Raw genomic sequence first — 27429 nt, forward strand, 5'->3', positions numbered from 1 at the left:
CTGTCCTCATGTCCCTCTGTAGTCCCCTCTCCCTGCTCCTCATGTCCCTCTGTAGTCCCCTCTCCCTGCTCCTCTGTTCCCTCTGTAGTCCCCTCTCCCAGCTCCCTGCTCCTCATGTCCCTCTGTAGTCCCCTCTCCCAGCTCCTGCTCCTCATGTCCTCTGTAGTCCCCTCTCCCAGCTCCCTGCTCCTCATGTCCCTCTGTAGTCCCCTCTCCCAGCTCCCTGCTCCTCATGTCCCTCTGTAGTCCCTTCCCAGCTCCCTGTTCCCTCTGTAGTCCCCTCTCCCAGCTGCCTGCTCCCCATGTCTCTCTGTAGTCCCCTCTCCCTGCTCCTCATGTCCCTCTGTAGTCCCCTCTCCCTGCTCCTCATGTCCTCTCTGTAGTCCCCTCTCCCAGCTCCTCATGTCCCTCTGTAGTCCCCTCTCCCAGCTCCCTGCTCCTCATGTCCTCTGTAGTCCCCTCTCCCTGCTCCTCATGTCCCTCTGTAGTCCCCTCTCCCTGCTCCTCATGTCCCTCTGTAGTCCCCTCTCCCAGCTCCCTGTTCCCTCTGTAGTCCCCTCTCCCAGCTCCCTGTTCCCTCTGTAGTCCCCTCTCCCAGCTCCCTGTTCCCTCTGTAGTCCCCTCTCCCAGCTGCCTGCTCCTCATGTCCCTCTGTAGTCCCCTCTCCCAGCTCCCTGTTCCCTCTGTAGTCCCCTCTACCAGCTGCCTGTTCCCTCTGTAGTCCCCTCTCCCAGCTCCCTGTTCCCTCTGTAGTCCCCTCTCCCAGCTCCCTGTTCCTCATGTCTGCTGTAGTCCCCTCTCCCAGCTCCCTGTTCCCTCAGTCCCCTGCCCAGCTGCCTGCTCCCCAGGGCCCTCTGTAGTCCCCATCTCCCAGCTCCCTGTTCCAGCTCTGTAGTCCCCTCTCCCTGCTCCTCCCGTCCCTCTGTAGTCCCTGACCCTGCTCCTCTTGTCCCTCTGTATCCCCTCCCCATCCCTGCTCCTGATGTCCCTCTGTAGTCCCCTCTCCCAGCTAACATGTCCCTCTGTAGTCCCCTCCCTGTCCTCATGTCCCTCTGTAGTCCCCTCTCCCTGCTCCTCTGTCCCTCTGTAGTCCCTCTCCCAGCTCTCTGCTCCTCATGTCCCTCTGTAGTCCCCTCTCCCTGCTCCCTGTTCCCTCTGTAGTCCCCTCTCCCAGCTCTCTGCTCCTCATGTCTCTCTGTAGTCCCCTCTCCCAGCTCTGCTCCTCATGTCTCTCTGTAGTCCCTCTCCCAGCTCCCTGCTCCTCATGTCCCTCTGTAGTCCCTCTCCCATCTCCCTTCCTCTGTCCCTCTGTAGTCCCCTCTCCTGCTCCCTGTTCCCTCTGTAGTCCCCTCTCCCAGCTCTCTGTCTCCTCATGTCCTTCTGTCCCCTCTCCCAGCTCCTGCTCCTCATGTCCCTCTGTCCCCTCTCCCAGCTCCCTGCTCCTCATGTCCCTCTGTAGTCCCCTCTCCCAGCTCCCTGCTCCTCATGTCCCTCTGTAGTCCCCTCTCCCAGCTGCCTGTTCCTCTGTAGTCCCCTCTCCCAGCTGCCTGTTCGCTCTGTAGTCCCCTCTCCCAGCTGCCTGCTCCCCATGTCCCTCTGTCTCCCCTCTCCCAGCTGCCTGTTCCCTCTGTCTCCCCTCTCCCAGCTGCCTGTTCCCTCTGTATCCCCTCTCTGCTCCTGCTCCTCTTGTCCCTCTGTCTCCCCTCTCCCAGCTGCCTGCTCCCCATGTCCCTCTGTAGTCCCCTCTCCCAGCTGCCTGCTCCTCATGTCCCTCTGTAGTCCCCTCTCCCTGCTGCCTGCTCCTCATCTCCCTCTGTAGTCCCCTCTCCCTGCTCCTCTTGTCCCTCTGTGTCCCTCTCCCTCTCCCTGCTCCTCTTGTCCCTCTGTAGTCCCCTCTCCCCTCTCCCTGCTCCTCATGTCCCTCTGTAGTCCCCTCTCCCAGCTGCCTGCTCTCATGTCCCTCTGTAGTCCCCTCTCCCAGCTCCCTGTTCCCTCTGTAGTCCCCTCTCCCAGCTGCCTGCTCCTCATGTCCCTCTGTAGTCCCCTCTCCCAGCTCCCTGTTCCCTCTGTATCCCCTCCCAGCTGCCTGTTCCCTCTGTAGTCCCCTCTCACAGCTCCCTGTTCCTCTGTAGTCCCCTCTCCCAGCTGCCTGTTCCCTCTGCAGTCCCCTAAACAACTGCCTGTTCCCAGTAGTCCCCTTCCAGCTCCCTGTTTCAAAAAAATAAAGTCCCCTCTCCAAATGTCTGTTCCCTCTGTATCCCCATACATTGTTGCTAACAATGTCCAAATGTAGTCCCCTACCCAGGGAAAATTCCCTAAATGTAGGTTCCCTTTGCTCCTCATGTGTTTGTTCCCCTTCCCAGCTGCCTGTTCCCTCTGTGGTCCCCTCTCCCAGCTGCCTGCTCCTCATGTCCTCTGTGTCCCCTCTCCCAGCTGCAGTGTTCCCTCTGGAGTCCCTCTCCCAGCTGCCTGCTCCTCATGTCCCTCTGTAGTCCCCTCTCCCAGCTCCCTGTTCCCTCTGTAGTCCCCTCTCCCAGCTCCGGTTCCCTCTGTAGTCCCCTCTACCAGCTGCCTGTTCCCTCTGTAGTCCCCTCTACCAGCTCCCTGTTCCCTCTGTAGTCCCCTCTCCCAGCTGCCTGTTCCCTCTGTAGTCCCCTTTCCCAGCTCCCTGCTCTTCATGTCCCTCTGTAGTCCCCTCTCCCAGCTCCTCATGTCCCTCTGTAGTCCCCTCTCCCAGCTGCCTGTTCCTTGAACCCCTCTCCCAGCTCCCTGTTCCCTCTGTAGTCCCCTCTCCCAGCTGCCTGTTCCCTCTGTAGTCCCCTCTCCCAGCTGCCTGGCTCATGTCCCTCTGTAGTCCCCTCTTAGCTGCCTGTTCCTCTGTAGTCCCCTCTCCTGGCTCCATGTTCCTCTGTAGTCCCCTCCCCAGCTCCCTGTTCCCTCTGTAGTCCCCTCTCCCAGCTCCCTGTTCCCTCTGTAGTCCCCTCTCCCAGCTGCCTGTTCCAGTAGTCCCCTCTCCCAGCTGCCTGCTCCTCATGTCCCTCTGTAGTCCCCTCCCAGCTGCCTGTTCCAATGTGCCCCTCTCCCAGCTCCATGTTCCCTCTGTAGTCCCCTCACCCAGCTCCTGTTCCTCTGTAGTCCCCTCTCCCAGCTCCCTGTTCCCTCTGTAGTCCCTCTCCCAGCTGCCTGCTCCTCCGCTGTCCCTCTGTAGTTTGTTCTCCCAGCTGCCTGTTCCCTCTGTAGTCCCCTCTCCCAGCTCCTGTTCCCTCTGTAGTCCCTCTCCCAGCTCCCTGCTCCTCATGTCCCTCTGGAGTCCCCTCAGGCCAGCTCCCTGTTCCCTCTGAAGTCCCCTCTGCCCTCCCTGTTCCCTCTGTAGTCCCCTCTCTTTTTGAGCTGCCTGTTCCTCTGTAGTCCCCTCTGGACCAGTCTCCCTGTTCCCTCTGTAGTCCCCTGCAACCAGCTCCTGTTCCCTCTGTAGTCCCCTAGCTGTTGAACCTCATGTTTGAGTCCCCTCACCCAGCTCCCTTTCAGTTGCTGAATACCTGCAGGGCTAGAAGCATCATCTGCTGACTGTTCAGCTCTTTTAGTCATACTGGACCACTGCTCCTCCCGTTTTGGGATGGTGACATGGGGTTTGACACTCAAGGCCAATGTGATGGTGATTGGTGACCTGTTACAAGGCCCCATGATGATGACATAGGAGGCACTGTCCTGGGGTCCTCTCTTCCTCTAGTCCACAATCATCTCCTCTTGTCTCTGATCACGTTGAGAGAGAGTTGTTGTCCTGGCTCCACTCTGTCACTAAGTCTATGTTGTGTAGTCTGTTCCTCTCTGTCTGTCTCTCTCTGTCTCTGTCTCTCTCTGTCTCTCTCTCTCTGTCTCTCTCTCTGTATCTCTCTCTCTCGATCTCTCTCTCTGTATCTCCTAATCTTTGGTCTCTGTCTGTTCTCTCCTTCATAACTTGCCTCTCTTCTGACCTGATGGTCTCAGTTTAGCTCTGTTTTAGAGAAATGCAATCATTGAATATTGTAAGAGCTTTCATTGTCTCTCTATCTGTCTCCCTTTATTTATCATCTGTTCTGACTTGGTGTCTCTCTTTCTGAATTCTGTCTCTGTACATTTCAAAAGTCTGAACAAATAGTTATCTTGTCTCTCTCTGTCTCTAGCTCTCTCTCTGTCTTAATGTCTCTCATTGAAATGACAGTCTCTCTCTTCTCTCTTTATGTCTCTCTCTTCCTCTTCCATCTCTCTTTGTATCTCTCAATTATCAGTAGAAACCCCATTCTCTGTTTAACCAAGTCAGCTCATGTCTCTCTCTGTTCTTTAATCTCTGTAAAATCTCTGAATTAACTGTCTCTCTGCTTGTAGACTCTCTCTCTGTATCTCTGTCTAACTCTCAGGTGTCTCTGTCTCTCTCTGTCTCTCTCTGTATCTCTCTGTCTCTCAGACAAGGCTCCAGTGATAGCCAGGTGTAGCTGTGGTAAGGTTCCCTCCATGGTGAATGAACTGTGTCGCTCTCTTTCAGACAAGGCTCGCTGATAACCAAGTGTATCTCTGTCTCTCTCTCTGATTCACTCCATGGTGAATGAACTGTCTCGCTGCTCAGACAAGGCTCCGCTGATCTCTCCAGGTGTAGCGGTGGTAAGTCTCACTCTCATAGTCTCTGAAAAAGGCTCCTCTGATCTCCAGGTGTCTCTCTCTCTCTGTCTCTCACTCTCTCTCTGAATCTCTCTGTGTCTCTCTCTCAAGGCTCCGCTCTCTGTCTAACCAGGTGTCTCGGTGGTAAGCATTCATGTCTCACAGTGCTGAAAATAAATCTCTGTCTGTCTGGGACATCTTTAGGTGTCTCTGTCTAACACTTCTGTCTCTCTTCTGTCTCTCTCTTATGTCTCATGAATGTCTTCTGGTCTCTCTCTCTGTCTCTCTCTGTCTCTCTCTTCTCTTTGTTCTCTCTGTCTCTCTTTGTGTCTTTAATAGCTCTCTGTATCTGGATCTCTCTCTCTCAGACTCTCTGAATTCTCTGAAATCTCTTCTCGTTTATGTCTCGAAGCATTTGTTTCTAATCTTGTCTCTGCTGAGTCTGTCTCTGGCTGCTATCTCCTGTCTCTCTCGGCTTCAAATCAAGCTTTCTTCCTTAGCTGTCTATAACTCAGGATGTTCAGGCATGGGAAACATGGGTTGCCAAAGTAAGTGAGGTAGATTATATACAAAAGCTGAAATAACAATAAAAATTAACAGGCGTGCCACATACAGAAGTTTCAAAAAATGACAGCTTTCAAATGTCATTTATGAAATAACTACAGGATGTTCAGGTGTGAACCATGGGTTGGCTGACAAATGGTTTCGTTCCTTAGCTGAAAATAACTAAGGATGTTCAGGGTTGTAACCATGGGTTTGGCTTCACTAGCTTGCCCTTTTCTTAGCTGAAATAACTCAGGATGTTCAGCTGCCATGGATGGCTCTACCTTCGTTCCTGTAGCTGAAATAACTCAGGATGTTCAGAGTCAATGTGAACCATGGGTTAGCTGACTAGTATGTTCATGTAGGTAGAGTTAATAACTCAGGATGTTCAGGCGTGAACCATGGGTTGGCTGGGTAGCCATTTGACTAGAGTCTTATGGCTGAAATAACTCAGGATGTTGGGGGTAGAACCATGGAGTTGGAACCTAGACTTTGCTCCGTTCCACTTAGCTGAAATAACAGAGGATGTTCAGTCTATGAACCATGGGTTGGCTGGAGTCTTTGCTGAAATTTTTAGGGTCTTCCTCTGACACCGCCTGGTATAAGGTCCTGGATGTTCAGGAAGCTTGGCCCCAGTGATGTACTGGGCTGTTCGCTGCCCTCTGTAGTGCCTTGCTCAGAAATAACTCAGGATTTGCCATCAGGCAGTGATGCACCAGTCCGGTTCTCTGAAAGGTGTAGCTGTTGAACATTTTGAGCTGAAATAACTCAGGATGTTCAGGCGTGAACCATTGGTTGGCTGACTCTTTTTCCTGTGCCTGGAAATAACTCAGGATGTTCAGGTGATGTGGACCATGGGAACTTGAAGCTCTCAACCTGAAATAACTCAGGATGTTCAGGCGTGAGAATGGGTTGGCGTGACTCAGTCCTCTTTTTCCTGTAGCTGAAATCAACTCCTTTGTCTGTTCAGGCGTGAACCATGGGTTGTTGTCTGGCAGTTCACTCCTGTAGCTGAAATAACTCAGGATGTTCAGGCGTAACCATGGGTTGGTCCCTTTCTTTAGTTCTCCTTCTGAAATAACTCAGCCTATGTTCTGACCTGATGGTGCACAGTTTAGGCTGTTTTAGAGAAATGCAATCAGGAATATTGTAAACCATTGTCTGCTGATATGCTTTCGTTCCATAGCTGAAATAACTCAGGATGTTCAGGTTTCTGAACCTGGGTTGCTGTACATTTCAAAAGTGGTGAACAAACTCAGGATGTTATGAACCATTTGGCTGACTAGCTGTCCTAGCTGAAATAACTCAGGATCTTCATTGAAATGACAGATTGCCTGACTCCACTTTCCTTCCTTATGCCATGTTTGTAATCTCAGGATGTTCAGTAGAAACCATTCGTTGGCCAAGTCAGCCATATCAGCTATGTTATTTAAAAAGGCAGTAAAATGAGGATGAATTAACTGTGTCGTGCCAGACAAGGGTTGGCTGATAACCAGGTGTAGCTGTGGTGAAATTCCTCATGGTGAATGAACTGTGTCGCTGAACCATGGGTTGGTGATAGCCAGGTGTAGCTGTGGTGAAATTCCTCCATGGAACTGTGTCGCCGCCAGACAAGGCTCCGCTGATAACCAAGTGGTTGGTAAGGATTCACTCCATGGTGAATGAACTGTGTCGCTGCCAGACTGAAGGCTCCGGATGTTCAGGTGTAGCGGTGGTAACCATGGGCTCCGCTGATAACCAGGTGTAGCTGGTATCTTTCGTTCCATGGTGAAATAACTGTGTTCAGGCGTGCCAGACAAGGCTCCGCTGATAACCAGGTGTAGGCGTGAACCATTCATTCCACAGTGCTGAAAATAAATCTCTGCTGTTGGGACATCTTTATGCTGAAATAACAGTTTGTGGGCACCATGGGTTGTTAACGTTATAGTCCAATGAATGTATTGTTTAGGCGTTGGGTTGTGTAGTGGCTTTGCTGGTTTGTTTGGCTGAACCATTGGTTGGTGATTTAATAGCCTTCCACCTGAAATAGCTGGATGTTCAGGCGTGAACCATGGGTTAATGACCTTTTTATGGAAGCATTTGTTTCTAATTTGTCTGAAATAACTCAGTGTCTGGCTGCCAGTCTACCAGTCTGTCTGGCTTCAAATCAAGCTTTCGTTCCTTAGCTGAAATAACTCAGGATGTTCAGGCGTGAACCATGGGTTGGCTGACTAGCTTTCGTTCCTTAGCTGAAATAACTCAGGATGTTCAGGCGTGAACCATGGGTTGGCTGACTAGCTTTCGTTCCTTAGCTGAAATAACTCAGGATGTTCAGGCGTGAACCATGGGTTGGCTGACTAGCTTTCGTTCCTTAGCTGAAATAACTCAGGATGTTCAGGCGTGAACCATGGGTTGGCTGACTAGCTTTCGTTCCTTAGCTGAAATAACTCAGGATGTTCAGGCGTGAACCATTGGTTGGCTGACTAGCTTTTGTTCCTTAGCTGAAATAACTCAGGATGTTCAGGCGTGAACCATGGGTTGGCTGACTAGCTTTCGTTCCTTAGCTGAAATAACTCAGGATGTTCAGGCGTGAACCATTGGCGTGAACCATGTTGGCTGACTAGCTTTCGTTCCTTAGCTGAAATAACTCAGGATGTTCAGGCGTGAACCATGGGTTGGCTGACTAGCTTTCGTTCCTTAGCTGAAATAACTCAGGATGTTCAGGCGTGAACCATTGGTTGGCTGACTAGCTTTCGTTCCTTAGCTGAAATAACTCAGGATGTTCAGGCGTGAACCATGGGTTGGCTGACTAGCTTTCGTTCCTTAGCTGAAATAACTCAGGATGTTCAGGCGTGAACCATGGGTTGGCTGACTATCTTTCGTTCCTTAGCTGAAATAACTCAGGATGTTCAGGCGTGAACCATGGGTTGGCTGACTAGCTTTCGTTCCTTAGCTGAAATAACTCAGGATGTTCAGGCGTGAACCATGGGTTGGCTCTATCTTTCGTTCCTTAGCTGAAATAACTCAGGATGTTCAGGCGTGAACCATGGGTTGGCTCTATCTTTCGTTCCTTAGCTGAAATAACTCAGGATGTTCAGGCGTGAACCATGGGTTGGCTCTATCTTTCCTTCGTAATCTCTTCATTGGAGCTTGTTTATCAGGTTTAGTTGTCAGTATGAGATCAATCAGAGTTGATTTAGCAGGATTCTTTACATTCAAAGGAGTGGGCTCAGAAATCAGTTGGATTAAGTTCAGACCAATGCTTGTTGATTTAAGACAACCAGATGAGGGAGTAGACCAATGGAGATCCCTGTCCCTGCCCCTGTCCCTGCCCCTGTCCAATCCCTTGTCCCGGTCCTATCCCCTGTCCCGGTCCCGGTCCTATCCCCTGTCCCGGTCCCGGTCCTATCCCCTGTCCCGTGCCCTGAAAGCCCCCAATATCTTACACATAGAGGGCTTGGGTTAAACGTGGAAGACACATTTCAGTTGAATGCATTCAGTTGTAAAACTGACTAGGTCTCCCCCTTTCCCTTCCCTTAACCCCCGTCCACAACACCCGAGCTGACTAGGTCTCCCCCTTTCCCTTTCATATATACACCAGGACATGTACATTGTGAACTATATGAATAGAATACAGTATTTCAGAACGTGATCTACCTCTTGCATAAATGATCAAACTGGGGAGAATTTACATTTGCCATCTCCCCTTATCTGCAAGCGTAGCCAATGGCAATACACCTTATTGCTATCTTAATTGAACCAACCAATCGGAATATATAAACATTGAATACATATTTCTGCAGTGGCAAGTGGAAACATAAAAGCAACCATGTTACCTCTGACATCAGTATTTGTGACAGGGCCAGTTTGTATATATATTTATATATATTGTGTTGTTCAAGGGGTTTTGCTGCTTGACTCAGTTCGGTTCTGTTACGTCATCATGTGCCTCCAAGAAGGGTTATTACAGTACAAGATGTTTGAGTCTCTTTAGTATAGTGTGTTGAGAGTCTCTTTAGTATAGTGTCTGCTGTCTGTTACACCCCGGAGTGCCAAGGGAGTTGGTAGATTACAAGTGGCTGGGTAGTGCCAATGAACCCTCGGGTTGGGTCTCAAATGGGCAACCTATTTCCTATATAGTGAGTGCACTACATAGGGAATAGAGTAAAAGTAGTTCACTACATAGGGAATAGGGTAAAAGTAGTTCACTACATAGGGAATAGGGTAAAAGTAGTGCACTACATAGGGAATAGGGTAAAAGTAGCTCACTACATAGGGAATAGGGTAAAAGTAGTTCACTACATAGGGAATAGGGTAAAAGTAGTGCACTACATAGGGAATAGGGTAAAAGTAGCTCACTACATAGGGAATAGGGTAAAAGTAGCTCACTACATAGGGAATAGGGTAAAAGAAGCTCACTACATAGGGAATAGGGTAAAAGTAGCTCACTACATAGGGAATAGGGTAAAAGTAGCTCACTACATAGGGAATAGGGTAAAAGAAGCTCACTACATAGGGAATAGGGTAAAAGTAGCTCACTACATAGGGAATAGGGTAAAAGAAGCTCACTACATAGGGAATAGGGTAAAAGTAGTTCACTACATAGGGAATAGGGTAAAAGTAGTTCACTACATAGGGAATAGGGTAAAAGTAGTTCACTACATAGGGAATAGGGTAAAAGTAGCTCACTACAATAGGGAATAGGGTAAAAGTAGCTCACTACATAGGGAATAGGGTAAAAGTAGTTCACTACAATAGGGAATAGGGTAAAAGTAGTGCACTACATAGGGAATAGGGTAAAAGTAGCTCACTACTTGGGCTGTGATGTCACCTGTGATACCTCCTGGGCTGTGATGTCACCTGAGATACCTCCTGGGCTGTGATGTCACCTGTGATACCTCCTGGGCGGTGATGTCACCAGAGGTACCTCCTGGGCGGTGATGTCACCAGAGGTACCTCCTGGGCGGTGATGTCACCAGAGAGACCTCCTGGGCGGTGATGTCACCAGAGGTACCTCCTGGGCGGTGATGTCACCAGAGAGACCGCCTGGGCGGTGATGTCACCTGAGATACCTCCTGGGCGGTGATGTCACCAGAGGTACCTCCTGGGCGGTGATGTCACCAGAGGTACCTCCCTTGCGGTGATGTCACCAGAGGTACCTCCTGGGCGGTGATGTCACCAGATAGACCTCCTGGGCGGTGATGTCACCAGAGGTACCTCCTGGGCGGTGATGTCACCAGAGAGACCTCCTGGGCGGTGATGTCACCTGAGAGACCTCCTGGGCGGTGATGTCACCTGTGATACCTCCTGGGCGGTGATGTCACCAGAGGTACCTCCTGGGCGGTGATGTCACCAGAGGTACCTCCTGGGCGGTGATGTCACCAGAGGTACCTCCTGGGCGGTGATGTCACCAGAGAGACCTCCTAGGCGGTGATGTCACCAGAGGTACCTCCTGGGCGGTGATGTCACCAGAGAGACCTCCTGGGCGGTGATGTCACCTGTGATACCTCCTGAGCTGTGATGTCACCAGAGGTACCTCTTGGGCTGTGATGTCACCAGAGGTACCTCCTGGGCGGTGATGTCACCTGTGATACCTCCTGGGCGGTGATGTCACCTGAGAGACCTCCTGGGCTGTGATGTCACCAGAGGTACCTCCTGGGTTGTGATGTTACCAGAGGTACCTCCTGGGTTGTGATGTTACCAGAGGTACCTCCTGAGCTGTGATGTCACCAGAGGTACCTCTTGGGCTGTGATGTCACCAGAGAGACCTCCTGGGCTGTGATGTCACCAGAGAGACCTCCTGGGTTGTGATGTCACCAGAGGTACCTCTTGGGCTGTGATGTCACCAGAGGTACCTCTTGGGCTGTGATGTCACCAGAGGTACCTCCTGGGCTGTGATGTCACCAGAGAGACCTCCTGGGTTGTGATGTCATCTGATGAAGCAGTTTGCATCATGTAGGGAAGGAATTGCCTTAAGGGACAAATTAAGTTGTATTGATTTAAATTGGTCAAATTGAATTGATTAAACTGTTACCTTCTCTAGGATGAGATGGGGAGCACCACTGGGCCAAGCACTACCCATTCTGTGGGGTTCTGTTTTCTATTGTTTCACTGTGTTATATCGTATTATATACTATAGTATTGTGTTATATAGGTGTGTTATATCGTATTATATACTATAGTATTGTTATATAGGTGTGTTATATCGTATTATATACTATAGTATTGTTATATAGGTGTGTTATATCGTATTATATACTATAGTATTCTGTTATATAGGTGTGTTATATTGTATTATATACTATAGTATTGTGTTATTTAGGTCCCGACGGGGAGCACCACTGGTCCAAGCACTACCCATTCTGTGGGGTTCTGTTTTCTATTGTTTCACTGTGTTATATCGTATTATATACTATAGTATTGTGTTATATAGGTGTGTTATATCGTATTATATACTATAGTATTGTTATATAGGTGTGTTATATCGTATTATATACTATAGTATTCTGTTATATAGGTGTGTTATATCGTATTATATACTATAGTATTGTGTTATTTAGGTCCCGACGGGGAGCACCACTGGTCCAAGCACTACCCATTCTGTGGCGGAACATTCCAGTCACCCATAGACATCCAGACCCAGCTGCTGAGGTTTGACCCTACACTACGTCCAATCGAGCTCCAGAACTACAACCTCTCAGCCAATGAGCAGCTGACCCTCGGGAACAATGGACACTCCAGTGAGTAAAGCCTGGAAGATGAGCTCATCTTTACAGGCGTTAGATGTCTTGCATGTCGTGCTGCGACTGAGCAGGCTGATCCTGGTGCCAGAACCATGTTATATGTGTGTGCCATACCCACGAAGTAGCACACGTATGACATTGAACGAGCATACCTGACATTGGTAGTATACGTAAAACACTCTCTTCTAAAATGACGGATTATCCTCTGACTGGATCGGCCACTGTAATCTAACATAATCACATGGCAACAATCCCCAGTGTTATTTTTTGAAATCTTTGTAAACACGCTCTTAGACAGAATATCTCTTGTCTTAAAACAGCCTTCTGAAAATATAACACAATTCTTTATTTTAGAAGGGGCAACTTGCATTGTATATTCGTTAAACCACACGGCTGTTTAGTGATCACAAGGCTGGATGACGCAGATACCTGCCACTGTCAGGACCCCTATCATTATGGGATGCAGGGAGGGCGATAGCAGTGTCAGCAAAGTCTCAAACATACTGACCACTCACACTGACATTGCCGTTTAGCCAACAGCATAGAAACCCCTATTAGACATGCTAGCATAATCACCTCTCTGGTCCAGGCACCTTATTGGTTGATGATAGGTGGTGAAACGGTGGCCTAAGGCTGGTCCAGCGTTCTGCAGCCGAATGATGATGAGTGCAGAATAGAGCTGTATCTCTAATGACACCCTATCTCCTATATATCTCTAATGACACCCTATCTCCTATATATCTCCAATGACACCCTATCTCCTATATATCTCCAATGACACCCTATCTCCTATATATCTCCAATGACACCCTATCTCCAAAATAGTGGAGCTGTATCTCTAATGACACCCTATCTCCTATATATCTCTAATGACACCCTATCTCCTATATATCTCTAATGACACCCTATCTCCTATATATCTCTAATGACACCCTATCTGCTATATATCTCTAATGACACCCTATCTCCTACATAGTGGAGCTGTATCTCTAATGACACCCTATCTCCTATATAGTGGAGCTGTATCTCTAATGACACCCTATCTCCTATATATCTCTAATGACACCCTATCTCCTATATATCTCTAATGACACCCTATCTCCTATATAGTGGAGCTGTATCTCTAATGACACCCTATCTCCTATATATCTCTAATGACACCCTATCTCCTATATATCTCTAATGACACCCTATCTCCTATATAGTGCAGCTGTATCGCTAATGACACCCTATCTGCTATATATCTCTAATGACACCCTATCTCCTATATAGTGGAGCTGTATCTCTAATGACAACCTATCTCCTATATAGTGGAGCTGTATCTCTAATGACACCCTATCTCCTACAGAGTGGAGCTGTATCTCTAATGACACCCTATCTCCTACATAGTGGAGCTGTATCTCTAATGACACCCTATTTCCTATATATCTCTAATGACACCCTATCTCCTATATATCTCTAATGACACCCTATCTCCTACAGAGTGGAGCTGTATCTCTAATGACACCCTATCTCCTACATAGTGGAGCTGTATCTCTAATGACACCCTATTTCCTATATATCTCTAATGACACCCTATCTCCTATATATCTCTAATGACACCCTATCTCCTACAGAGTGGAGCTGTATCTCTAATGACACCCTATCTCCTACATAGTGGAGCTGTATCTCTAATGACACACTATCTCCTATATATCTCTAATGACACCCTATCTCCTATATATATCTAATGACACCCTATCTGCTACAGAGTGGATCTGTATCTCTAATGACACCCTATCTCCTACAGAGTGGAGCTGTATCTCTAATGACACCCTATCTCCTATATAGAGGAGCTGTATCTCTAATGACACCCTATCTGCTATATATCTCTAATGACACCCTATCTCCTACATAGTGGAGCTGTATCTCTAATGACACCCTATCTCCTATATATCTCTAATGACACCCTATCTCCTACAGAGTGGAGCTGTATCTCTAATGACACCCTATATCCTATATAGAGGAGCTGTATCTCTAATGACATCCTATCTCCTATACAGTGGAGCTGTATCTCTAATGACACCCTATCTCCTATATATCTCTAATGACACCCTATCTGCTATATATCTCTAATGACACCCTATCTCCTACATAGTGGAGCTGTATCTCTAATGACACCGTATCTCCTATATAGTGGAGCTGTATCTCTAATGACACCCTATCTCCTATATATCTCTAATGACACCCTATCTCCTATATATCTCTAATGACACCCTATCTCCTATATAGTGCAGCTGTATCGCTAATGACACCCTATCTGCTATATATCTCTAATGACACCCTATCTCCTATATAGTGCAGCTGTATCGCTAATGACACCCTATCTGCTATATATCTCTAATGGCACCCTATCTCCTATATAGTGGAGCTGTATCTCTAATGACACCCTATCTCCTATATATCTCTAATGACACCCTATCTCCTATATAGTGGAGCTGTATCTCTAATGACACCCTATCTCCTATATATCTCTAATGACACCCTATCTCCTATATAGTGGAGCTGTATCTCTAATGACACCCTATCTCCTATATAGTGGAGCTGTATCTCTAATGACACCCTATCTCCTATATATCTCTAATGACACCCTATCTCCCACAGAGTGGAGCTGTATCTCTAATGACACCCTATCTCCTATATATCTCTAATGACACCCTATCTCCTATATATCTCTAATGACATCCTATCTCCTACAGAGTGGAGCTGTATCTCTAATGACACCCTATCTCCTATATATCTCTAATGACATCCTATCTCCTATATAGTGGAGCTGTATCTCTAATGACACCCTATCTCCTATATAGTGGAGCTGTATCTCTAATGACATCCTATCTCCCACAGAGTGGAGCTGTATCTCTAATGACACCCTATCTCCTATATATCTCTAATGACACCCTATCTGCTATATATCTCTAATGACACCCTATCTGCTATATAGAGGAGCTGTATCTCTAATGACACCCTTTCTGCTATATATCTCTAATGACACCCTATCTCGCACAGAGTGGAGCTGTATCTCTAATGACACCCTATCTCCTATATAGAGGAGCTGTATCCCTAATGACACCCTATCTCCTATATAGAGGAGCTGTATCTCTAATGGCACCCTATCTCCTATATAGAGGAGCTGTATCTCTAATGCCACCCTATCTCCTATATATCTCTAATGACACCCTATCTCCTATATATCTCTAATGACACCCTATCTGCTACAGAGTGGATCTGTATCTCTAATGACACCCTATCTCCTACAGAGTGGAGCTGTATCTCTAATGACACCCTATCTCCTACAGAGTGGAGCTGTATCTCTAATGACACCCTATCTCCTACATAGAGGAGCTGTATCTCTAATGACACCCTATCTCCTATATAGAGGAGCTGTATCTCTAATGACACCCTATCTGCTATATATCTCTAATGACACCCTATCTCCTACATAGTGGAGCTGTATCTCTAATGACACCCTATCTCCTATATATCTCTAATGACACCCTATCTGCTATATATCTCTAATGACACCCTATCTCCCACAGAGTGGAGCTGTATCTCTAATGACACCCTATCTCCTATATAGTGGAGCTGTATCTCTAATGACACTCTATCTCCTATATATCTCTAATGACACCCTATCTCCTATATAGTGGAGCTGTATCTCTAATGACATCCTATCTCCCACAGAGTGGAGCTGTATCTCTAATGACACCCTATCTCCTATATATCTCTAATGACACCCTATCTGCTATATAGAGGAGCTGTATCTCTAATGACACCCTATCTGCTATATATCTCTAATGACACCCTATCTCCCACAGAGTGGAGCTGTATCTCTAATGACACCCTATCTCCTATATAGAGGAGCTGTATACCTAATGACACCCTATCTCCTATATAGAGGAGCTGTATCTCTAATGGCACCCTATCTCCTATATAGAGGAGCTGTATCTCTAATGCCACCCTATCTCTTATATATCTCTAATGACACCCTATCTCCTATATAGTGGAGCTGTATCTCTAATGACACCCTATCTCCTATATATCTCTAATGACACCCTATCTCATACAGAGTGGAGCTGTATCTCTAATGACACCCTATCTCCTATATAGTGGAGCTGTATCTCTAATGACACCCTATCTGCTATTTATCTCTAATGACACCCTATCTCCTACATAGTGGAGCTGTATCTCTAATGACACCCTATTTCCTATATATCTCTAATGACACCCTATCTCCTATATATCTCTAATGACACCCTATCTCCTACAGAGTGGAGCTGTATCTCTAATGACACCCTATCTCCTACATAGTGGAGCTGTATCTCTAATGACACACTATCTCCTATATATCTCTAATGACACCCTATCTCCTATATATATCTAATGACACCCTATCTGCTACAGAGTGGATCTGTATCTCTAATGACACCCTATCTCCTACAGAGTGGAGCTGTATCTCTAATGACACCCTATCTCCTACAGAGTGGAGCTGTATCTCTAATGACACCCTATCTCCTACATAGAGGAGCTGTATCTCTAATGACACCCTATCTCCTATATAGAGGAGCTGTATCTCTAATGACACCCTATCTGCTATATATCTCTAATGACACCCTATCTCCTACATAGTGGAGCTGTATCTCTAATGACACCCTATCTCCTATATATCTCTAATGACACCCTATCTCCTATATATCTCTAATGACACCCTATCTCCCACAGAGTGGAGCTGTATCTCTAATGACACCCTATCTCCTATATATCTCTAATGACACCCTATCTGCTATATATCTCTAATGACACCCTATCTCCTACAGAGTGGAGCTGTATCTCTAATGACACCCTATATCCTATATAGAGGAGCTGTATCTCTAATGACATCCTATCTCCTATACAGTGGAGCTGTATCTCTAATGACACCCTATCTCCTATATATCTCTAATGACACCCTATCTGCTATATATCTCTAATGACACCCTATCTCCTACATAGTGGAGCTGTATCTCTAATGACACCCTATCTCCTATATAGTGGAGCTGTATCTCTAATGACACCCTATCTCCTATATATCTCTAATGACACCCTATCTCCTATATATCTCTAATGACACCCTATCTCCTATATAGTGCAGCTGTATCGCTAATGACACCCTATCTGCTATATATCTCTAATGACACCCTATCTCCTATATAGTGGAGCTGTATCTCCAATGACAACCTATCTCCTATATAGTGGAGCTGTATCTCTAATGACACCCTATCTCCTATATATCTCTAATGACACCCTATCTCCTATATAGTGGAGCTGTATCTCTAATGACACCCTATCTCCTATATATCTCTAATGACACCCTATCTCCTATATAGTGGAGCTGTATCTCTAATGACACCCTATCTCCTATATAGTGGAGCTGTATCTCTAATGACACCCTATCTCCTATATATCTCTAATGACACCCTATCTCCCACAGAGTGGACCTGTATCTCTAATGACACCCAATCTCCTATATATCTCTAATGACACCCTATCTCCTATATATCTCTAATGACATCCTATCTCCTACAGAGTGGAGCTGTATCTCTAATGACACCCTATCTCCTATATATCTCTAATGACATCCTATCTCCTATATAGTGGAGCTGTATCTCTAATGACACCCTATCTCCTATATAGAGGAGCTGTATCTCTAATGACACCCTATCTCCTATATATCTCTAATGACATCCTATCTCCTATATATCTCTAATGACACCCTATCTCCTATATATCTCTAATGACACCCTATCTCCTATATATCTCTAATGACATCATATCTCCTATATATCTCTAATGACACCCTATCTCCTATATATCTCTAATGACACCCTATCTCCTATATAGAGGAGCTGTATCTCTAATGACATCCTATCTCCTATATAGAGGAGCTGTATCTCTAATGACACCCTATCTCCTATATAGTGGAGCTGTATCTCTAATGACACCCTATCTCCTATATATCTCTAATGACACCCTATCTCCCACAGAGTGGAGCTGTATCTCTAATGACACCCAATCTCCTATATATCTCTAATGACACCCTATCTCCTATATAGAGGAGCTGTATCTCTAATGACACCCTATCTGCTATATATCTCTAATGACACCCTATCTCCTACATAGTGGAGCTGTATCTCTAATGACACCCTATCTCCTATATATCTCTAATGACACCCTATCTCCTATATATCTCTAATGACACCCTATCTCCCACAGAGTGGAGCTGTATCTCTAATGACACCCTATCTCCTATATATCTCTAATGACACCCTATCTGCTATATATCTCTAATGACACCCTATCTCCTACATAGTGGAGCTGTATCTCTAATGACATCCTATCTCCTATACAGTGGAGCTGTATCTCTAATGACACCCTATCTCCTATATATCTCTAATGACACCCTATCTGCTATATATCTCTAATGACACCCTCTCTCCTACATAGTGGAGCTGTATCTCTAATGACACCATATCTCCTATATAGTGGAGCTGTATCTCTAATGACACCCTATCTCCTATATATCTCTAATGACACCCTATCTCCTATATATCTCTAATGACACCCTATCTCCTATATAGTGGAGCTGTATCTCCAATGACAACCTATCTCCTATATAGTGGAGCTGTATCTCTAATGACACCCTATCTCCTATATATCTCTAATGACACCCTATCTCCTATATAGTGGAGCTGTATCTCTAATGACACCCTATCTCCTATATATCTCTAATGACACCCTATCTCCTATATAGTGGAGCTGTATCTCTAATGACACCCTATCTCCTATATAGTGGAGCTGTATCTCTAATGACACCCTATCTCCTATATATCTCTAATGACACCCTATCTCCCACAGAGTGGAGCTGTATCTCTAATGACACCCAATCTCCTATATATCTCTAATGACACCCTATCTCCTATATATCTCTAATGACATCCTATCTCCTACAGAGTGGAGCTGTATCTCTAATGACACCCTATCTCCTATATATCTCTAATGACATCCTATCTCCTATATAGTGGAGCTGTATCTCTAATGACACCCTATCTCCTATATAGAGGAGCTGTATCTCTAATGACACCCTATCTCCTATATATCTCTAATGACATCCTATCTCCTATATATCTCTAATGACACCCTATCTCCTATATATCTCTAATGACACCCTATCTCCTATATATCTCTAATGACATCATATCTCCTATATATCTCTAATGACACCCTATCTCCTATATATCTCTAATGACACCCTATCTCCTATATAGAGGAGCTGTATCTCTAATGACATCCTATCTCCTATATAGAGGAGCTGTATCTCTAATGACACCCTATCTCCTATATAGTGGAGCTGTATCTCTAATGACACCCTATCTCCTATATATCTCTAATGACACCCTATCTCCCACAGAGTGGAGCTGTATCTCTAATGACACCCAATCTCCTATATATCTCTAATGACACCCTATCTCCTATATATCTCTAATGACACCCTATCTCCTATATAGTGGAGCTGTATCTCTAATGACACCCTATCTCCTATATAGTGGAGCTGTATCTCTAATGACACCCTATCTCCTATATATCTCTAATGACACCCTATCTCCCACAGAGTGGAGCTGTATCTCTAATGACACCCTATCTCCTATATATCTCTAATGACACCCTATCTCCTATATATCTCTAATGACATCCTATCTCCTACAGAGTGGAGCTGTATCTCTAATGACACCCTATCTCCTATATATCTCTAATGACATCCTATCTCCTATATAGTGGAGCTGTATCTCTAATGACACCCTATCTCCTATATAGTGGAGCTGTATCTCTAATGACATCCTATCTCCCACAGAGTGGAGCTGTATCTCTAATGACACCTATCTCCTATATATCTCTAATGACACCCTATCTGCTATATATCTCTAATGACACCCTATCTGCTATATAGAGGAGCTGTATCTCTAATGACACCCTTTCTGCTATATATCTCTAATGACACCCTATCTCCCACAGAGTGGAGCTGTATCTCTAATGACACCCTATCTCCTATATAGAGGAGCTGTATCCCTAATGACACCTATCTCCTATATAGAGGAGCTGTATCTCTAATGGCACCCTATCTCCTATATAGAGGAGCTGTATCTCTAATGCCACCCTATCTCCTATATATCTCTAATGACACCCTATCTCCTATATAGTGGAGCTGTATCTCTAATGACACCTATCTCCTATATATCTCTAATGACACCCTATCTCATACAGAGTGGAGCTGTATCTCTAATGACACCTATCTCCTATATAGTGGAGCTGTATCTCTAATGACACCCTATTTGCTATATATCTCTAATGACACCCTATCTCCTACATAGTGGAGCTGTATCTCTAATGACACCCTATTTCCTATATATCTCTAATGACACCCTATCTCCTATATATCTCTAATGACACCCTATCTCCTACAGAGTGGAGCTGTATCTCTAATGACACCCTATCTCCTACATAGTGGAGCTGTATCTCTAATGACACACTATCTCCTATATATCTCTAATGACACCCTATCTCCTATATATCTCTAATGACACCCTATCTGCTACAGAGTGGATCTGTATCTCTAATGACACCCTATCTCCTACAGAGTGGAGCTGTATCTCTAATGACACCCTATCTCCTACAGAGTGGAGCTGTATCTCTAATGACACCCTATCTCCTACATAGAGGAGCTGTATCTCTAATGACACCCTATCTCCTATATAGAGGAGCTGTATCTCTAATGACACCCTATCTCCTACATAGTGGAGCTGTATCTCTAATGACACCCTATCTCCTATATATCTCTAATGACACCCTATCTGCTATATATCTCTAATGACACCCTATCTCCTATATAGTGGAGCTGTATCTCCAATGACAACCTATCTCCTATATAGTGGAGCTGTATCTCTAATGACACCCTATCTCCTATATATCTCTAATGACACCCTATCTCTATATAGTGGAGCTGTATCTCTAATGACACCCTATCTCCTATATATCTCTAATGACACCCTATCTCCTATATGGTGGAGCTGTATCTCTAATGACACCCTATCTCCTATATAGTGGAGCTGTATCTCTAATGACACCCTATCTCCTATATATCTCTAATGACACCCTATCTCCCACAGAGTGGAGCTGTATCTCTAATGACACCCAATCTCCTATATATCTCTAATGACACCCTATCTCCTATATATCTCTAATGACACCCTATCTCCTATATAGTGGAGCTGTATCTCTAATGACACCCTATCTCCTATATAGTGGAGCTGTATCTCTAATGACACCCTATCTCCTATATATCTCTAATGACACCCTATCTCCCACAGAGTGGAGCTGTATCTCTAATGACACCCTATCTCCTATATATCTCTAATGACACCCTATCTCCTATATATCTCTAATGACATCCTATCTCCTACAGAGTGGAGCTGTATCTCTAATGACACCCTATCTCCTATATATCTCTAATGACATCCTATCTCCTATATAGTGGAGCTGTATCTCTAATGACACCCTATCTCCTATATAGTGGAGCTGTATCTCTAATGACATCCTATCTCCCACAGAGTGGAGCTGTATCTCTAATGACACCCTATCTCCTATATATCTCTAATGACACCCTATCTGCTATATATCTCTAATGACACCCTATCTGCTATATAGAGGAGCTGTATCTCTAATGACACCCTTTCTGCTATATATCTCTAATGACACCCTATCTCCCACAGAGTGGAGCTGTATCTCTAATGACACCCTATCTCCTATATAGAGGAGCTGTATCCCTAATGACACCCTATCTCCTATATAGAGGAGCTGTATCTCTAATGGCACCCTATCTCCTATATAGAGGAGCTGTATCTCTAATGCCACCCTATCTCCTATATATCTCTAATGACACCCTATCTCCTATATAGTGGAGCTGTATCTCTAATGACACCCTATCTCCTATATATCTCTAATGACACCCTATCTCATACAGAGTGGAGCTGTATCTCTAATGACACCCTATCTCCTATATAGTGGAGCTGTATCTCTAATGACACCCTATTTGCTATATATCTCTAATGACACCCTATCTCCTACATAGTGGAGCTGTATCTCTAATGACACCCTATTTCCTATATATCTCTAATGACACCCTATCTCCTATATATCTCTAATGACACCCTATCTCCTACAGAGTGGAGCTGTATCTCTAATGACACCCTATCTCCTACATAGTGGAGCTGTATCTCTAATGACACACTATCTCCTATATATCTCTAATGACACCCTATCTCCTATATATCTCTAATGACACCCTATCTGCTACAGAGTGGATCTGTATCTCTAATGACACCCTATCTCCTACAGAGTGGAGCTGTATCTCTAATGACACCCTATCTCCTACAGAGTGGAGCTGTATCTCTAATGACACCCTATCTCCTACATAGAGGAGCTGTATCTCTAATGACACCCTATCTCCTATATAGAGGAGCTGTATCTCTAATGACACCTTATCTGCTATATATCTCTAATGACACCCTATCTCCTACATAGTGGAGCTGTATCTCTAATGACACCCTATCTCCTATATATCTCTAATGACACCCTATCTGCTATATATCTCTAATGACACCCTATCTCCTATATAGTGGAGCTGTATCTCCAATGACAACCTATCTCCTATATAGTGGAGCTGTATCTCTAATGACACCCTATCTCCTATATATCTCTAATGACACCCTATCTCCTATATAGTGGAGCTGTATCTCTAATGACACCCTATCTCCTATATATCTCTAATGACACCCTATCTCCTATATAGTGGAGCTGTATCTCTAATGACACCCTATCTCCTATATAGTGGAGCTGTATCTCTAATGACACCCTATCTCCTATATATCTCTAATGACACCCTATCTCCCACAGAGTGGAGCTGTATCTCTAATGACACCCAATCTCCTATATATCTCTAATGACACCCTATCTCCTATATATCTCTAATGACATCCTATCTCCTACAGAGTGGAGCTGTATCTCTAATGACACCCTATCTCCTATATATCTCTAATGACATCCTATCTCCTATATAGTGGAGCTGTATCTCTAATGACACCCTATCTCCTATATAGAGGAGCTGTATCTCTAATGACACCCTATCTCCTATATATCTCTAATGACATCCTATCTCCTATATATCTCTAATGACACCCTATCTCCTATATATCTCTAATGACACCCTATCTCCTATATATCTCTAATGACATCATATCTCCTATATATCTCTAATGACACCCTATCTCCTATATATCTCTAATGACACCCTATCTCCTATATAGAGGAGCTGTATCTCTAATGACACCCAATCTCCTATATATCTCTAATGACACCCTATCTCCTATATATCTCTAATGACACCCTATCTCCTATATAGTGGAGCTGTATCTCTAATGACACCCTATCTCCTATATAGTGGAGCTGTATCTCTAATGACACCCTATCTCCTATATATCTCTAATGACACCCTATCTCCCACAGAGTGGAGCTGTATCTCTAATGACACCCTATCTCCTATATATCTCTAATGACACCCTATCTCCTATATATCTCTAATGACATCCTATCTCCTACAGAGTGGAGCTGTATCTCTAATGACACCCTATCTCCTATATATCTCTAATGACATCCTATCTCCTATATAGTGGAGCTGTATCTCTAATGACACCCTATCTCCTATATAGTGGAGCTGTATCTCTAATGACATCCTATCTCCCACAGAGTGGAGCTGTATCTCTAATGACACCCTATCTCCTATATATCTCTAATGACACCCTATCTGCTATATATCTCTAATGACACCCTATCTGCTATATAGAGCTGTATCTCTAATGACACCCTTTCTGCTATATATCTCTAATGACACCCTATCTCCCACAGAGTGGAGCTGTATCTCTAATGACACCCTATCTCCTATATAGAGGAGCTGTATCCCTAATGACACCCTATCTCCTATATAGAGGAGCTGTATCTCTAATGGCACCCTATCTCCTATATAGAGGAGCTGTATCTCTAATGCCACCCTATCTCCTATATATATCTAATGACACCCTATCTCCTATATAGTGGAGCTGTATCTCTAATGACACCCTATCTGCTATATATCTCTAATGACACCCTATCTCCTACATAGTGGAGCTGTATCTCTAATGACACCCTATTTCCTATATATCTCTAATGACACCCTATCTCCTATATATCTCTAATGACACCCTATCTCCTACAGAGTGGAGCTGTATCTCTAATGACACCCTATCTCCTACATAGTGGAGCTGTATCTCTAATGACACACTATCTCCTATATATCTCTAATGACACGCTATCTCCTATATATCTCTAATGACACCCTATCTGCTACAGAGTGGATCTGTATCTCTAATGACACCCTATCTCCTACAGAGTGGAGCTGTATCTCTAATGACACCCTATCTCCTACAGAGTGGAGCTGTATCTCTAATGACACCCTATCTCCTACATAGAGGAGCTGTATCTCTAATGACACCCTATCTCCTATATAGAGGAGCTGTATCTCTAATGACACCTTATCTGCTATATATCTCTAATGACACCCTATCTCCTACATAGTGGAGCTGTATCTCTAATGACACCCTATCTCCTATATATCTCTAATGACACCCTATCTGCTATATATCTCTAATGACACCCTATCTCCCACAGAGTGGAGCTGTATCTCTAATGACACCCTATCTCCTATATATCTCTAATGACACCCTATCTGCTATATATCTCTAATGACACCCTATCTCCCACAGCGTGGAGCTGTATCTCTAATGACACCCTATCTCCTATATAGTGGAGCTGTATCTCTAATGACACCCTATCTCCTATATATCTCTAATGACACCCTATCTCCTATATAGTGGAGCTGTATCTCTAATGACATCCTATCTCCCACAGAGTGGAGCTGTATCTCTAATGACACCCTATCTCCTATATATCTCTAATGACACCCTATCTGCTATATATCTCTAATGACACCCTATCTGCTATATAGAGGAGCTGTATCTCTAATGACACCCTATCTGCTATATATCTCTAATGACACCCTATCTCCCACAGAGTGGAGCTGTATCTCTAATGACACCCTATCTCCTATATAGAGGAGCTGTATCCCTAATGACACCCTATCTCCTATATAGAGGAGCTGTATCTCTAATGGCACCCTATCTCCTATATAGAGGAGCTGTATCTCTAATGCCACCCTATCTCTTATATATCTCTAATGACACCCTATCTCCTATATAGTGGAGCTGTATCTCTAATGACACCCTATCTCCTATATATCTCTAATGACACCCTATCTCATACAGAGTGGAGCTGTATCTCTAATGACACCCTATCTCCTATATAGTGGAGCTGTATCTCTAATGACACCCTATCTGCTATATATCTCTAATGACACCCTATCTCCTACATAGTGGAGCTGTATCTCTAATGACACCCTATTTCCTATATATCTCTAATGACACCCTATCTCCTATATATCTCTAATGACACCCTATCTCCTACAGAGTGGAGCTGTATCTCTAATGACACCCTATCTCCTACATAGTGGAGCTGTATCTCTAATGACACACTATCTCCTATATATCTCTAATGACACCCTATCTCCTATATATATCTAATGACACCCTATCTGCTACAGAGTGGATCTGTATCTCTAATGACACCCTATCTCCTACAGAGTGGAGCTGTATCTCTAATGACACCCTATCTCCTACAGAGTGGAGCTGTATCTCTAATGACACCCTATCTCCTACATAGAGGAGCTGTATCTCTAATGACACCCTATCTCCTATATAGAGGAGCTGTATCTCTAATGACACCCTATCTGCTATATATCTCTAATGACACCCTATCTCCTACATAGTGGAGCTGTCTCTAATGACACCCTATCTCCTATATATCTCTAATGACACCCTATCTCCTATATATCTCTAATGACACCCTATCTCCCACAGAGTGGAGCTGTATCTCTAATGACACCCTATCTCCTATATATCTCTAATGACACCCTATCTGCTATATATCTCTAATGACACCCTATCTCCTACAGAGTGGAGCTGTATCTCTAATGACACCCTATATCCTATATAGAGGAGCTGTATCTCTAATGACATCCTATCTCCTATACAGTGGAGCTGTATCTCTAATGACACCCTATCTCCTATATATCTCTAATGACACCCTATCTCCTATATATCTCTAATGACACCCTATCTCCTACAGAGTGGAGCTGTATCTCTAATGACACCCTATCTCTATATATCTCTAATGACACCCTATCTGCTATATATCTCTAATGACACCCTATCTCCTACATAGTGGAGCTGTATCTCTAATGACACCCTATCTCCTATAGTGGAGCTGTATCTCTAATGACACCCTATCTCCTATATATCTCTAATGACACCCTATCTCCTATATATCTCTAATGACACCCTATCTCCTATATAGTGCAGCTGTATCGCTAATGACACCCTATCTGCTATATATCTCTAATGACACCCTATCTCCTATATAGTGGAGCTGTATCTCCAATGACAACCTATCTCCTATATAGTGGAGCTGTATCTCTAATGACACCCTATCTCCTATATATCTCTAATGACACCCTATCTCCTATATAGTGGAGCTGTATCTCTAATGACACCCTATCTCCTATATATCTCTAATGACACCCTATCTCCTATATAGTGGAGCTGTATCTCTAATGACACCCTATCTCCTATATAGTGGAGCTGTATCTCTAATGACACCCTATCTCCTATATATCTCTAATGACACCCTATCTCCCACAGAGTGGAGCTGTATCTCTAATGACACCCAATCTCCTATATATCTCTAATGACACCCTATCTCCTATATATCTCTAATGACATCCTATCTCCTACAGAGTGGAGCTGTATCTCTAATGACACCCTATCTCCTATATATCTCTAATGACATCCTATCTCCTATATAGTGGAGCTGTATCTCTAATGACACCCTATCTCCTATATAGAGGAGCTGTATCTCTAATGACACCCTATCTCCTATATATCTCTAATGACATCCTATCTCCTATATATCTCTAATGACACCCTATCTCCTATATATCTCTAATGACACCCTATCTCCTATATAGTGGAGCTGTATCTCTAATGACACCCTATCTCCTATATATCTCTAATGACACCCTATCTCCTATATAGTGGAGCTGTATCTCTAATGACACCCTATCTCCTATATAGTGGAGCTGTATCTCTAATGACACCCTATCTCCTATATATCTCTAATGACACCCTATCTCCCACAGAGTGGAGCTGTATCTCTAATGACACCCAATCTCCTATATATCTCTAATGACACCCTATCT

The 27429-nt window shown here is 44.5% G+C and overlaps 1 protein-coding gene across 1 annotated transcript in view; it reads left to right on the forward strand.

Annotated features, from left to right (window-relative positions):
* Window positions 1-5170: 5170 nt before the first annotated feature.
* The window catches only part of ca12 (carbonic anhydrase XII), a 74087-nt gene continuing 51828 nt past the window's right edge, over window positions 5171-27429 (forward strand). Inside the window, exons 1-2 of the mRNA XM_065002741.1 lie at window positions 5171-5183; window positions 11703-11897. Coding sequence (XP_064858813.1) covers window positions 5171-5183; window positions 11703-11897 — 208 coding nt within the window. The remainder of the gene's footprint in view (window positions 5184-11702; window positions 11898-27429) is intronic.

The sequence above is a fragment of the Oncorhynchus nerka genome, linkage group LG17, assembly GCF_034236695.1.
Source record: "Oncorhynchus nerka isolate Pitt River linkage group LG17, Oner_Uvic_2.0, whole genome shotgun sequence".
NCBI lineage: Eukaryota > Metazoa > Chordata > Actinopteri > Salmoniformes > Salmonidae > Oncorhynchus > Oncorhynchus nerka.